General features: G+C 40.6%; 1 protein-coding gene across 3 annotated transcripts in view; it reads left to right on the top strand.

Annotated features, from left to right (window-relative positions):
• The window catches only part of NEDD4L (NEDD4 like E3 ubiquitin protein ligase), a 183,638-nt gene that overhangs the window by 86,457 nt on the left and 80,808 nt on the right, over positions 1-16,373 (top strand). For all 3 annotated transcript variants that reach the window (XM_053448183.1, XM_053448182.1, XM_053448181.1), the window contains exon 3: positions 8,010-8,091. In XM_053448183.1, the coding sequence (XP_053304158.1) occupies positions 8,010-8,091 (82 nt within the window). The remainder of the gene's footprint in view (positions 1-8,009; positions 8,092-16,373) is intronic.

Genomic DNA, 16,373 nt, shown 5'->3' with positions numbered 1-16,373 from the left:
ATAAACCTGTCCTTATACATCTAAAGATATCATGTAAAGGGGAAATTACAGAACAAAAGAAATAAAAAAAGAAAAATGCCTACAGCGTAATGTTTTTTGAGGCTTAAGAGTATTTTTTGCCTAGTAGCAGATTATGTGCAGTAGTTTAAATTGGGCATTAACGTGTGAATGTATATGTGCATGTAGAAAAAGCTGCCTGAGGTCTCATACTAGTGCGTTTAAAAGCTTGGCTTCTGTAGCATCCTGAAGACGTTTTCATGCGTGAGGAAATATACCGTGTGTTTATCATACTATTCTCGGAATTCTGGCCGCATTGTTCTCGTATAACCGTGGCGTATTACTCACCCACGTAAGGTTGGATTAGCTGGTAAGTAACATAAGCCTTTATGTTTGGCAGGGTTGAATGTCATCCTGAGCTCTTAACAGCATAGATACAAGTTTTCTCTGTGGATCCATTCTTACTTTCAATGCATGTGGTGGCCGCCATGCTTGAGAAGGGTCAAGTTTTCCCTTCAATATCATGGTGAATTGGAGAGATCCCCCGGTCACACAGACTGCTTGCTTTTTACATCACAGCTGAAATCCCTGCTTGTGTCTTTAGTCACATGTGATGCATGTTATTGCGCCTGCATCGGGAAAATATGTACAGTCAACATGAGCTTTCTGGACCTCAAAGTTCTCTTCGTTAGAAGTTAATGGAATGTTGGGCCAATAAAAGGTATCACCTATGAGTAAAGACTCCATCTTCTCTTAGACCGATATGGCTGTAATCATTTTTTTATTGTGCTTAACCCCTTAATGACAAAGCCCGTACATGTACGGGCTCAAAATGCATTGTTTTCAATGGGACCGCCCATTGTGCTTAAGGGGTTAAAAAGAGAACTTCTTGACAAGTAATGTTTCTCATGAATTATTTAGAACCATTTGGTTTCTGGCATTATCAAGTCCCATTCCCACCTTCTCTCACTCTCTCTTCTACTACTTTTAGTAGCTTGGGATATCTCCACAAATCCTGGGCTTCCCTTATTGCTCTCTTCCCTTATTGCTCTCTTCCCTTATCGCTCTCTTCCCTTATCGCTCTCTTCCCTTATCGCTCTCTTCCCTTATTGCTCTCTTCCCTTATTGCTCTCTTCCCTTATCGCTCTCTTCCCTTATCGCTCTCTTCCCTTATCGCTCTCTTCCCTTATCGCTCTCTTCCCTTATCGCTCTCTTCCCTTATCGCTCTCTTCCCTTATCGCTCTCTTCCCTTATCGCTCTCTTCCCTTATCGCTCTCTTCCCTTATCGCTCTCTTCCCTGTCCTTTCCCTCTCAAAGTTTCGGACATGCCAATAATCTTGTCCACGTACCGCGCTGCTCCTCCTAGCCTTCATTTACCTTTGGACTCTGGGACGCACGTTCTGTGTGTAACAAACTATCAGCCATCCACGATCACTTCATCTCCAGTTCCCTGCACCATCTCGCCCTAACCTCTCGTCACATCACTTCTCCCGCTGCTCTCTCCTATGGTGGCCTCCACCACACTCTCAGACCTGATGACAGTAAGGGTGGTGGGTGAGGCTTCTTCTCTCCCCAACTTGTACTTTTCAACCTATTTCCATTTCTCTCTTTTTCCTAATTCTAGGTTCATGTCATCTGACTATTTAATCCCATCTCATTCCGCCCTGGTAATATCTTTCTTGAGCGCTGGAGAGGCTAGATGGGCCAAATGGTTCTTATCTGCCATCAAATTTTATGTTTCTGTGTTAGTTCGCAGATACAGGAGGACTTCCTTCAGATGGATAAATAGATTTATTCAGAGAACAAATATATCCATTATGCTTTTAAGTTCCGTTCACCGTGATCACACAAATTATATTTAAATCCATTTTTTCAGCGTTTCAGTCTATTTGCTTACTTCTGCTTACATTTGCAGTCACTTAGAATGTCAGTGAGCACGTATGACAGGTGACACTTAAGGGACCTCAGCTGAAAGAATATTCAGAATTGCGTGTGTAGTACGTTGTGAAAACAGACGTACCTGGGGGCTTAGCTGGCATGGCCCACCGCGGGTCTTCAACCTCCTCTCCGCGTGGGAGTGGAGCGGGGCTGGGAACTACAACTCCTATTGTGCTAAGCCAGGTACGCAAGCATTGTCACTAGAGATTACTTCGTATCTCTGGGATCTTTTTAAAAATAAGATACTGGCTGATATTGATAATCAAATTCCGGGTTATAAACAACACAGACATCTTTAGTATGGTTTAAGGCAGATACCGGACGGGTGTACACGAGGTAGGAGGATATTTATCGCTTACACGGCTCATGTACTGAGTCAGGTTTCAGAATAATTACGGAGAGTTGTTTTGTAACCACAACCCGTGATTCAGTGAGGTGACGAGAATACTCGGGGTGAATAGAACCCCTAAAATGCCTCGCGTGCATTAACTAGTATATGAGTTAATAATAAATATTTCCATTGCTAAACTGGCTGCTCCGGGCCACGTGTACAACGAAAAGCAAACTCGTCCTATAAAAGTTACATAAGAGATGAGATCTAAAGCAAATAATTACTCCTGAAAATTACCGGTACTATTGCGCAATGATTTTGATTTAATGTTTTCTCAGAATTGGGCTGTTGTTGGACTTAATTTCACAAACTTTGGAAGAGGTTGATGGGAGTTGGAGTTCTTGCACAAGTATTTGGGTGTTTATTTGCCCAACCCTGTTCTATAGATAGATATATATAAATAAATGATATATATAGATATATATATATTACTGTGACTGAATTTGAGACACAAGCAGGCTCCCCAAACAGTAATGGCTGCAGAGGGCGACCATATTGCATTTCCTCCAGCCTTTTGGTAAGGTAGATATTGTCTGATATTCTTGTGAAATGGCTGCTTTGTGCATTTATTGTTTATGATATAATATGTCCCAAGAATAATTGTGAGAAGTAGCCAACAAGAAGCTGTCTGAGACTACAAATCCCATGATGCCTAGCTTCTCATAGAAAACATGCTTATGGTTGTGAATGATTGCAAATTTGCATGGGAGTTGTAGTTCCTTTGCATTTGGAGCCTTACGCATTGATAGATATATATAATGTATATATGTATGTATATATATGTACAAATATATATATATGTGTGTGTGTGTGTGTATATATATATTATATATATATATATATATATATATATATATATATATATAATATATGTTGGTGTAATGGTCAGGTGTCCCAATACTTTTGTCCATATAGTGTATGTATTCTATTAGGATGTTTTCTGTTAATTAGGATTTGGAATAATTCTGTAGTATGTTGTGCAAAATTTCTGCTTTGCTAGAATGCTTGTTTCTGAAATCACAAACCTGGTATATCAATGGTTAATTTCGAACTGGTTCAGCGATAGGTTTTGTTAGGGCCGCTCCCATTGGCTGTTGCCCGTGCAGTGATGATCCCGGCGCCTTCTGCAGGTCCGCACTTGTGCTTCAGTCATGGCATTCGCTCTTGTGACTCCCGCGTAAGGTAAGAAGGGGTTAAAGCGGTGCCAGTTGGCTGGGGATAGTAGGAGTTGAAGGAAAAAAGAACAATGTTAAGCCAGGTAGTTGTGTAGTGATGAGACAAAATAGAGTTTTTTCTGCAGTTAAGAGTACAGAACATGGTACGGCATGTAGGGAAGGGAGAGGGGCTACTTTAAGATACATCTCCGAATTTTGGTTTAAGACTGGGAGCCGTCCCACCTCTCTATGTCTGATGCAGTCCCTATATATACGGCCACGGTCCAAAAACCTATTTATAGTTATGTAATTGACTTCTCCATAACCCCAATAATGTGTATAGAAACAGCAGGAAAATGTCTAAAATACAGAATTTGAGGAAATATGACATCAGTAGCTATGAATAGGTCCCAAATTCACACAAGTCCTGGTAAAGCCTGATCCCTTAGTTGGGTTCTGACTGTGTGTTTCCCGACATAGCTACAAGGTGACTCTTTGTAAACGCTGTACTTTGCAAGGTGTTGCGATCTGAATCCACATCACACACAGATTGTAAAGTACGTAAGGAAGACGTTAAAAACCTGTCTAGTATATATAGTACTATATAGAGTATAGTGTGCACACATATACACATGCGCACACATACACACGCGCACACATACACACACCACTGGAGTGTACCATTGCACAGCACCACAGAATGGTGCTATGTATGTGTGTGACATAAAGTTGGCTGCCAAAGACAATGAAAAAAGAAAAAGGTTTGTTACCCGCGGACTCTACATCGTCTGCTTTTTTTTCGTGAAGACGTCCAATTTAAGCATTGATTTATAGATGAGTCAGATAAAAGCGCCGCTTAATTTCCAAGAAAATCACTAAAGCAATTAAGAACATCAGCTTTTCTTCATGACATTTCACTTCTTAAATACTAAGAAATACTTGGATAGCTTTATTCAGAATCCATTTGGAAAATGTCAGTCTGGGGCAATGTGGCAAAAGTGTCCTTATCGCTATAGTAACCAACGGGATGGTCCAATCAGCAGGAACGTTTCTTTTTTAGTGTGTGCTTTAATTTATTTTCTTCTTTCTTACATGATTCCCAAGAAGCCTAAGTATAATCATGGAATTATTATTACTTTGTTATTGATTTATACAGCTGTAAATTATATATGTATATTTTTAACAAAAACAAGCTTGCCATATGTATTCCAGGATATAGGCTTTTTAATGATGTTTGCAATGTAAAAGATGTACTATAAAGTGTGCATGCAGAAGCGCTCTCCTGATTGACAGTTATTATTATTATTATATTGTTATTTTTTTATTTTATATGGCGCCATCATATTCCTCAGTGCTGAACAATGGGTACACAGGACATAACACAGAGTAAATAACACATGAGTTAGACTAACAGAAACAAGATGTAAGGAGGGCCCTCCCCAAAGGAGCTCACAATCTACAGCTTTCTACATTTAAGGGGCACCCCTGTGTCTCAGAGGGCCACTAAAACAACCAATGCATATAAAGAATTGTCCTGTGGGGTGATGCTGCAGCTTTCTGCCCTTTCCACGTGCTGAAGTGTCAAGTGCTCCCATTCCAATCAATAGAAGGGATTGCTGTGCATGCGCCGAGCGGGCACTGGAGGCGAGTTTATCACATAAAGCAAAGCAAAGCAAGATTAAACAATTAAAATGGCCAAACGCGAGATGAAGCTAGGGATGGGGCTTTACAGGGACTCATGGGACCTACTGTTAGCTATTTACATGACTAAATTAGGCATTAAGAAGAAGAATGTATTTAATTTATAAAGCCATTTCCTGCCTTTTCTATACACATTATTTGGGCTTTTAGGGCAGTAGAACCCTCCGATACCCTCATACTCAGCAAAGCATTCTGAGCTCCTAGAAAAAGGAGGAGCTTTCATGAATTTGCTCCGATTAACTGATAAAAATACACGTTTGTGTTAAACTCGCCATACTGAAGTCCGAGTGCATTCTTCCCTAGCGGGCTTATAATCGAACCCAGCAGCTGGCACTCCTACCTGCTGAACATGCCGTGGCTCATGGGTATCTCTAGAGCGAGCCGGAGTCACGTGTGTAAGGAAGCATTTGAAAAAGGGGGGGCACCACAGAAATTTTAAGGGATGAGACGGCTGGAGTGTCCCTTTAAATCATCCGCTCCAGACGATGTGTTATAATAGTCTAATAGTTTAATAACGTTGTTCTTCGTGCTTCAGTATCGGTGCTGAAGTTAATATAAAAATCCCGTTTGGAATTTACTTTTGCTACCACTAGATGTAGCTGAGCTCCTCGGGGTAGACTGCTCTTCCGATCTTGAAGCCGTTTTGGAGCTATAAGAACTTATATTCAGAATACTTATCCCCCCCCTTCCCAATTAATTGTTTAGCCGTATAAACTGAGCGCCTTCCTTTATCCTAAAATCAACAAGTAAAGTATCTGCAGCGTGAGACCTCTTTCCATTTTAGGCTTATTATACATGCTTTAGACATACGGGCAAATAAGTATACGTATACACGAGTATATATATATATATATATATATATATATATTTATACATTATTGTGTATATGTCAATATTTACTTGTCAGAATTACCATGGCAGCATTCTATTTAATTGTCAAACTGTTTGTGAAAATATTTTTTAAAAGACAGCATTTTTCCGGCTGAAGGACGGGCGCGAGGAGGGCAGATTGCAGATAACAGGGGTTAAAGGTGCTGTTCCACTTACTCAAAATATTACTGCACTCTCCACCACGTCGCGCAAATACGTTTTATCGCATTTTTTTTATTTTATTCTTTCTTTTGAGTGTTTCGTAAAAATCATCACAGAAGAATGTAAGACACTTTTCCAGTTTCTATGGCAATAACCTGTAATTGTCAGGTTTTTTTGTAGGTTAAGGTTAACCATTAGACAAACTTATGCTCTTAGCAGGAATACTATGGTGGTTTCTATGGTTTTCTCTCCAAATCTACTACTGTGCTCTTTAAAAAGTCTTTCGTTTTTCTTTGAAAATGTGTCCCACAGTATTCTGATTTTGGTTTGTTTTGGGTATTTTTTAGTTTGCCTAAGTTCGATACGTTTAGCTCATTTTATCTTCTTATCGTTGGTGTAATTGGGTATAAATGTGTCTGTTTGCTGTGAGCATCATTAATTATTTGCAAGCCTCTGTCTACCGTTTAGCTGCCTGAAAATATCCTATACGCTATCAAAAGTTTGGGGGTCACAAGGAAATTTCTAGCTATAACATAATTACAAAAGGTTTTCTAACCATCAATCAGCCTTTTAAATTTAAATGTGGGTTAGCAAACACAACATGCCTTTGGAACACAGGAGTGATGGGAGTGAGAAAGGGCCATTGGAACACAGGAGTGATGGGAGTGATAAAGGGCCATTGGAACGCAGGAGTGATGGGAGTGATAAAGGGCCATTGGAACACAGGAGTGATGGGAGTGATAAAGGGCCATTGGAACACAGGAGTGATGGGAGTGATAAAGGGCCATTGGAACACAGGAGTGATGGGAGTGATAAAGGGCCATTGGAACACAGGAGTGATGGGAGTGATAAAGGGCCATTGGAACACAGGAGTGATGGGAGTGATAAAGGGCCATTGGAACACAGGAGTGATGGGAGTGATAAAGGGCCATTGGAACACAGGAGTGATGAGAGTGATAAAGGGCCATTGGAACACAGGAGTGATGGGAGTGATAAAGGGCCATTGGAACGCAGGAGTGATGGGAGTGATAAAGGGCCATTGGAACGCAGGAGTGATGGGAGTGATAAAGGGCCATTGGAACGCAGGAGTGATGGGAGTGATAAAGGGCCTCTGTACATCTATGAAGAGATTCTAGCTACAATAGCCATTTACAGCATTAACCCCGTCTGCGCTAGATTTCTGATCCATTTCATGTTATTTTAATGGACTAAACTTGCTTTTTTTTCCAAGAACAAGGACATTTCTAAGTTGTGCTAAACTTTTAAGCAGCAGGGTAGATTGAAAGCGGTGATCTGCCTCTTTTCTGATATTTACTTTACAGTTTCATTTTGGCACCCAATCTATGTAATGATGTTTACGGATTAAAATAAGTAATGTATATGTATTGTAAATCCATCATAGATATAATTATATTACAATTTAATTATATAGCACCAGCAAATTCCGTAGCGCTATTACAACAGGATGATCGTTAATATGCTTTGAGACTTACTGGTACTGGAGAATGAGAGAGGTTGTAGATTTGTAAACTCACAAAAGCAGCCGACTCTTCTCCTTCATAGCCAGTGTGTGTTAATGTGCGTTAACGTGTGTTATTGTTAATTATTCCTCTCCCTTTATTATAACACCGCTACGGAATCTGTTGGTGATATATGAATACATGTAATGCGTATTTATGTTCCTTGACACCTCAATCTGTAATGATTTTTCAAATAGACAGTAATACAGCAAAACTGTTTTCCATTGAAACTTGAATATACGTTTTTAATGCTTGGATTGTTTTCTTCTCTCGCAGTGACCCTTATGTGAAGCTATCGCTGTATGTAGCTGATGAAAACAGAGAGCTTGCTTTGGTCCAAACCAAAACCATTAAGAAGGTAGGAGACGTTTTGTCTTCTTTTTGTAAATATTACCAAGTGAACAGACTTTTTATTTCTTTCTAACTTGTGCATTGAATTAATGTTCAACATTGGTGGCAATGAAGGGGTTAAGCTGTCCTTGTTAGGGACTTATTCGCAAAAATGCGAGTGCACTATGATTGTGTATAATAATTTCACGGCCGATCTGACCCATTTGGCCCGTCTAGTCTGTTGAGTTTTTACTAATGTAAAGACTCAAACCTTAACCAGTCGTTGGTCTCGTCTTAGATTCAGGAGCCATATTGCCTATCCTATGCATGTTTAAATTCCCTCACTGTATTACCCTCTACCACTTCTTCTTGGAGGCTATTCTACTGATCTACCACCCTCTCTGTAAAGTGTGTGTGGGGGCTAGTGTCACATTTTCTTAGCTTGTTAAAATCTTCATGACATTCAATGCCACCATGAAAAAGTAACCCAAAAACAGTGGTATGACGGTATGGAATGTCATGAAGGTTTTAACAGGTTAAGGAAATGGGACACACGGCCCCCCACATGCATGAGAGTTCCGTTATGATTGGTCTGTTGAACGGATCAGTCGGAGACCAATCTTCGGCCTCTGTAAAGTTAAAAAATAATAAACAAAAAAAGTAAATAATAATAATAAAAATTGTGGTTCCCGCTGCAGGGGATTGCCTCGCACCCAAGGCAGTGCTCAGGAACCGCCGTTAACCCTCCCAGCTCCTTACTATATGAATGGATCCATCGCATTCTCAATGCTCTAAAATTTACCTCCTAGAAGCCACAGAAAAGCTAAAAATAAATAATTAAAACAAAAATAAAGAGCTAAAAACTGTGCCAACAGGTTGCAAGCTGATCTAGAGTTAAATGCCCTGCAGGGGATCTGACGTTATGGCACAGCCCACTGCAAATAAAATTTACACACAAAAAGTACGCAAATAAAACAAGAAAAATAATACAAAATATCCTGCACCCATATTTATTTATTTTGTTTAATATTTAAAAATAAAATATTTAATATTTTTTTTAATGGGCTGATGCCTTTTGCTTTTTTTGTGCTTCTGCGGTTGTGGAATACAACTCCCATGACACTAAGCTAAGCAGATACACAAAAGCGGATACACAAGTAAATCAAAAGGCATACTTGTGAAAAATGTATCTTTTGTTATATAAACTGTCTGTATAGTGTACTTTTAACCCTTTATTTTCTGTGTGCCTACCTTGCCCTATTCTGTGTGCTGTTGAGCAGTGAAGCGAGCGTGTCATGTAGTGTGCTCTGTGCACGTGGGGTATCCTGTAATCTGGAGATGCAGCTGAACACATTCTGCTCGTTTCTCTGCAGTTACATGTAATCTGTGCGAACAATCCTAGAAAAACACGGAGAGGAGGTTAAAATTAACATTACGCCTTTATTTGCCAGGGATCGGTGGCAAACTTGTTGCCTGATAAGTGTCCGGATGCTCCCAGTGATTATCTTTCCAAAAATATATACTTGGGGTACATGGGGGTGTTTTGAGCTATCTGTCTTTGGGGGAAAAAAAAGTATAATTTGTGTAGGTGCACCAAAAATGTAAATCATGGTTAAACGGTGTAAAATTGTATAAGATTCCCTCAGTGAAGAAGGGGTTAATCCTCATCGGGTAGGATATAAGTGTCTCATTGACAGAAGTAGTGTAATTCCCCCGGAATTACATCCAGGACCATAGGCAATGAATGATTATCACTCCAGAAAAACATCAACACAACAGCTGCACCACAACTAGAAATGAATTGAGTTTGATTTTATCTCCACCTAGTGCTTTATAGCATGTTAAACAAACACGGAATCGCATCTGGGGCTTTATTGCTTTATCAAATAAAGACTCTGCGGCATCTGCCGCCATGCCGGGCAGGTATTTGGACTATCGGTGCACTGATGTCACATGACTACAGGCTGGAATTAAGCAATCCCTGAGAAGAAAATGAATGGGGCAAAGTTCTTCGTGATTAAAAGAGATGCTAATCGGGATGGTTTAGGCATTCATACATAAAAAGCACCAAAGGACTTTATTGCGTTCGATTTATGTAAAAAGTTTTTGCAAAGCCTTAAACCAGTTTGTTGCCCTGGAATTATCTCCCGTGGTAGCCTAATGCATCATCTGTTCTATGTAGAATGAAAATGATGTCATAGTTTAACCTCTGGGGTTTCACTATACCCTATGAAAGGCCAACGCAGACCAGTTTCTCCATTGTGAAGAACTTACCCGGCCCTGAAAAATGCATAATTTAATGCTCACAAAGACTTTGAGGTAATCTTGCTGATTTAAAGGTGATGCGAGTCCTAGTCCCCAGAGCTCACGATGTCATTTGAAGACCCTCGACTGCAACGCCATCGATTGCAATGAGATAGCCCAGCGGGTGGTCGCGCTCCATGCGGTCGGCGCTGATCTAGTACATAGCTATAGGAGCGCTAAATGCTATTTTTACATTTCTTTGCATTCGGTGGCCTGGGCCAGAACTGGCCGTGTTCCCAGACTGTCTCTCGACTCACATACATGCTTAACGTACACTCTATACCGCGGGGTTCCCAGAACAGTGAATAACTCTGGTAACGCCAGCAGGTGCCGAGCTGTTTGCATGGACCTCATGCTGGCGTTAACATGGCTCTGAGCTCAAATGCTATAACGATCGCGGGGGGAAAGGATTCCGTATTCCGTGACCTATGAACCAGTCCTCCGAAAACAAATCTGCATTATCCACCCAGTATAGGCAGAGTATGGCGTAGGAGTGAACAGAATATGCCACAGAAGACGGTGGTAGATAAGCGGGGCAGCCTCCCTGCAGAAGTGGTAGAGGTTAATAGACTAAGGAAAGTTAATCGCGCCGTGAGGCTACTTTAGTAGAAATGTCTCCTTTCTGCAGTCGAATGTCTTTATAGGAATAAATAGATCTTCCCGGACTCTGATAATTACGTCTTCACCCTCCTTAGGAACCAGAAGTGCCGGTTCTGCGTACTGTACGTGTTATCCGGACTGTTTGTGGTATAATGCCTTCGCTAGATACCTGCCCTGCTGCGCACCCGTCACGGCCGCCTTGTTTACTGTACATGCTTCCAGGACTCCACCAGTTCACACCAGTTTGTTTATACCCAGCGGTGCGCTCGGGAGACTCCGTATCGTGGAAAACAAAGCTGAACTGGTCAGCTCTCGGAATTCCATTAAACGACATGCTTAGGAGAACGGGGTTCTTGAAGTGTCGGGACTTAAACTAATCGGCCACGCAGCTGGAGTTAAAGGTTAATTGTGCAGGCGGGTGAATGTGACAATGAATGAGCGTCCAAAACTTTTTATTTTATTTTTTCATAGATAATAGATTTTTTTACTATTATTTATTAATTGGTATAGCACCATCATATTCCGTAGCGCTGTACTAAACCATCTGTGACATTTTCAGCCACTGCCGCCAAGGACCCTCTAAAGCTCCGATCTGTAGGGCCCGGTTCCTTGTTAAATGGATCACCAATAACCATAATTACGGTTAACCCCCAAATGAACAGAGACAATCCCCGAGCAGATGTGTTCTAAATAAGCAAGCTCTGAATAAAAAAAATAAAAAAAAAAAAGGTGTATGATGTTAAAACAACAGGTTGTGAAAATATAACGAATGAACATCAGCAACATAACAGGCGAGATAATTTGATGGGGAGGAATAATCACACAGATCCAGAGAAAAGGTAAATGAGTGCGGTGCTCCCATCGTTTATACATAATGTTCCTTTCTACTACCAATATATTGCTTATCTATATCATACATTTCTTTTAAACGACTGCAATATATAGGGTTTGGGAAAAGTGACCGATCCTCTTTATTGGAATTGACGTTTTATGATGCGGTTAACCTCATTCCTGGGATCTCTCTGCATTTGCCCCCTGACTCTCAGGATTGTTGCCCCATTCGCAAGACCAGGTGGCAAAGGGGCAGATTCTCAGGTTCCGGGGTCCATGACGGTGTTCATCTGCACCTGGCCTGGCGGTTGTCGGTAGGTCATGGGTTAATTGCTTGTGTCACTTGTTCATTTGGGGCTCCCGAAGGGAATGAGAACCTGCTAATCTCTAAATACAATCAGTTCGGGGTAATTACCGAATACACCACGCTTATCAGTCACCAGTAACACGCACTCCAAATAACAAAAAACACAACCTGCAAAGACCTGCAGGGAATGGTTAACACAACTCGGTTATCAGTGGCACTGTCACCTTTCAATGAGTGAAATTGAGATATTAAATAGTTAATATCAGTCACTTACACGGAGCCCGTTGTACAGCGCTGTGGAATATGAGGTGCCATTTAAGTCGGTAAATAATATCTAGTAACATGTATAGCCCAAAAAGTGAATTCGTGCTGGTAGCAGCCAAAGCTCGTCACTCCTATGCCTCAGTGTGGAGAGTACGAGTGTGAGTTTGAGTGCTGGTGTTTATCTGTATGCTGTCCATATAAATATGATGCATCTGATATCAGTCCAGCAAGGGCAACAATAAGATAAAACTAATGGCATCACTTAAATATCTACACTCCTGCATCAATATACCTCCCGTCTCTGCCCCTGCATCATTACCACCCATTCTGTACTCCATTCCCTGTCTTCAGCACCTCTGTGTCATGTGAATTTAAGTATTCCCCCTCAAAAAAAAAAAATGATGGAGGCCAAATCTTACAGGATCAAGGAAGTATTTTGTCGGTATTATGAATAGTGTTTCTAACGCTTTTGTTCTAAAAGCGTTAAATTCTGCAGAGTAGGTGGGACTGCAGCTTTATGCGTTATGTGTGCGCTCGGTTTCATCGCCTGCTAGTGGAAAGCAGCTTCATGCAGTCAGAGTACAGTCCAAACCGAAGGGCTCCGTGGCTTTCCAGAGCAATAAGTAACAGATTAACTTTGTTTCTAGGAGATCTCTCCGACGTAAGCCCTCATATCGCTCGCGCTTCGCCAGAGCTGAAGAAATACAGTATATATATTATTTATTATTATTTATTTTGCCTCATAAACTGTTTAATTTTTGCTGGGAACACGTAATTGTCATGTGACATGTAGGCCTACATTGATGTTACTGGAAATAATCATCTGTATTAGCAGCTCAGCCAAAAGTGGTGATTTGTAGGGGTCTCCAGCTCTTTATTTACCCCGCCACAACCCCCCCCCCCGTTCGGTTTCAATACCCGTCCGGCTGTAGGGGGGTAAAATCTCTCGCTATCTGGTGGTCAAGTGGGAGCTACGGGAAATGTGTGTATTCAGGTCAATGGAGTGCGGTGAAAATGTTGTATGGACGATTAGCACACACCTCGATAATAATCTTTGGAATGACAGAATAATTGCCCTCGTTTGTTTCACCTTCGGAACAGACACCCTGATTTTGAGGTTTGATTAATTACTTGTCAGTTATAGTTATTGTTTGTTATAATGATTGTGGGGGCAGGGAAGCTGCGACTGATCGGGGGCCTACAGATCTCTGGTTATAGAGATTTAAGGCTTTAGTCTCTACCGCCATCAGTCAATACCGATCCAGACCCGTGAGGGTTAAGGTGAAGAGGTTCTGTGTCATCACAGAAGCGCAAAATCCAATACTGTAAGGACAATTTGTAGTGTAGTGTGTAGACCCTCTCTTTACACGCAAACCCCCCTTTAGGATTGTTCTATAGAACTTTGAGTTCATTACTGGACCATAGTTAAGTGTTTGCATTGTATCTATAATTTTTATTACTAAATGAGAGTTAAAGTGACAGACTGGCCATCAGGACATCGTCCCCCGACTGAGGCCCTGCGCAGACCTTAAACGGTCCATATACTTATTACATGCATTTATTAAACCTATACCACTTCTGCTGGGAGGTTGTTCCGCTTATCTACTATCTGCATAAAATATGTGCTTATAAAGTCAATTTAAAAAACAAAAGTTTTATAGTTCTTTCAGACAACAAACATATACAAAAAGTTCTTTTTCACCCACCAACATTTGGTGGAATGGAATAAGTTGCAGATCGTAGTTAAGCGTGTTTTGGAAACAGGAAGCGGGGCTGTTATTGGTTAACGGGGCCATTGTTTGTTGTGTAGTAAACCATAGCCTGCCAGACTTCGCAGGTATTCTGAGGTTTGGCCGGCAGGAACGCAGGGCTTCGGGAGTTTACCTTCCTGCTGATCCCAGAGAAGTCGCCGTTCGACACGTAGGTTAGTACATGGAGGTGAATTACACTGGAATGGTAGAGAAACCCGGGAGAGACGGGGCTTGGTAGCCGTACGGCGGAGAGCTTAGTCCTGGTTGTGTTTGGATTGCTCGTACTGCCCAGAAGGAGTTAAGGAACAGGTTTGTTTGCCGTTGTGAGCAGGAACCTATAATCCCTTATGGTGGTTTGTGCCGCGTTGTCAGGCTGTTACTGCAGCTCTGAAGATTGCGGTAGGGATTTAACAAGAAACATTGTTTAGAGCCTTTCATATAATACCGACGGCTATCGTAAATATAACGTATATAATAGATGCTCTGGGCAAACAGAATCGCCATCTACATTAGATCTGGTGTTCGAGATAACATTGTTTGAAGTGTAACAGCTGCGAACGTACAGAATCCTATGGCAGAGTCTTAAGCAACGAATTGGTCCAAAAGGTTAGGTCCTAGATTGCCTTATTGTTATTATTTGTTTTATATAGCGCCATTGTATTCCGTAGTGCTGTCCAATGGGATGAGGGGAAAATTGAGCCTCCGAAGGGCAACATGGTGCAATCAATGCAATTTGGATTTCATCATAACATTTCCTAGTAGTGAAAGGGTTAAATATTTTTAGCGTTTTTTTATTTATTTATTTATTTTTTTCTGTTGTAGTTAAAGTGACGCTAAACTTTTTTACGCTAAAGAAAATGTCAACATTTGAGTCCACAAGCTGGACTCAAATGTTGACATTTTAGCACCTTGCAATAAAAATGAAGCACTATTAAAGACCGTGAGTGCTGGCTTTACTACTTTCAGATTTTATACACAATATATTTAATATAAGCATTAATTAAGCATTTAAGTGAAATAAAACTATATTATTTATATTCCTGATTAGTTCCTGCTGTCCGCGTTCTCTCTGACAGAATGGGTGCCTGTAGTGTCTTTAACATAATATTATAGTAACCTCAGATTGGAACGATTTCCAAAAAAGGGGAAAAAGTCCTTCTATAGTTTGTATCAACAAACTATAACTAATTCCGTCCTTATAACCCGTTACATCCCTGTATATTCTCCTCTGCTAATAATCCCCCAGTCCATATTTAAAGGCATCTGATGGCACAACCTCTGTGGGGAGTGGATTCCACATCTTTACTGCTCTTTCACTGCTTCAAGTGAAGATTCCTTTCTTAAAGTCTGAATGGATGGCGTCTTGTTCTTTGCACAGTCCTATTAATGATATTGTCCCCGTATGTATTTGTATAATGAGATCATATCCCTTTCTATGACGCCTTTTTTTTTTCTTCTAATATAAACAAATAAAGCTACTCCAGCTTCTTCATAAACTTACGCCCTGTCTGATCCTCTTTTCTGACAGTGAGGATCCGGCTGGGCTTTATGGACATTGTAAGCTCCCATATTGCCAGAGAGAGAAAGCAGCCAGTAATACAGTTTCTTTTACTCCAATGCTTAAAATAATGATATATATATATATATATATATATATATATATATATATATATATATATATATATTAGATATACATTTCTTTAATATATTGTTTTCTTAAGCATGAAAAATAAAGTTTCATGTTACTTTAAATCTCTTTGTTGTATGGCGTACACACACACACGCACACTCTAAAACATTCTTATCTCATTCGATGGCCGAGGTTATAATACAAGGGCCATCGCCTCAAATCACAGAGGTGACATTGACTGCTCGGTTGACAATGGAATGCATGCGGCTGATCTGTGTGTGTTTGTGTGAAAAGAATAAAGAACAGATTGGAATTGGAATAATTCATGTTCATGTAGTCTGGGAATGAGGCTTCCCGTCAGCTTGTCTAGGATGGAATTTTTTGGCTCGTAGTCAAAATCTGTGCAGGTTAATGCGACCCGGTGTGATCGGCTGTAACTTGTGGTGACTGATTCACTCCTAAACCGAAACCGGTTTTTGATGGGAGCCTGGTAGCTAGTCTATGTGGGGCCTTTAAAAAATATATATATATATATATATTTATTATTATTATTGTATGGCTTAAATGGACAGGTAGAACAGTATAGAATGATACATATTGAAGTACTCTGTGAGTACTTTAGT

The sequence above is a fragment of the Spea bombifrons genome, chromosome 1 (genome assembly GCF_027358695.1).
Source record: "Spea bombifrons isolate aSpeBom1 chromosome 1, aSpeBom1.2.pri, whole genome shotgun sequence".
In the NCBI taxonomy this organism is placed as follows: Eukaryota; Metazoa; Chordata; class Amphibia; order Anura; family Pelobatidae; genus Spea; species Spea bombifrons.
The sequence above is the reverse complement of the archived record's forward strand: the minus strand, read 5'-3'. Positions and strand labels throughout refer to the sequence as shown.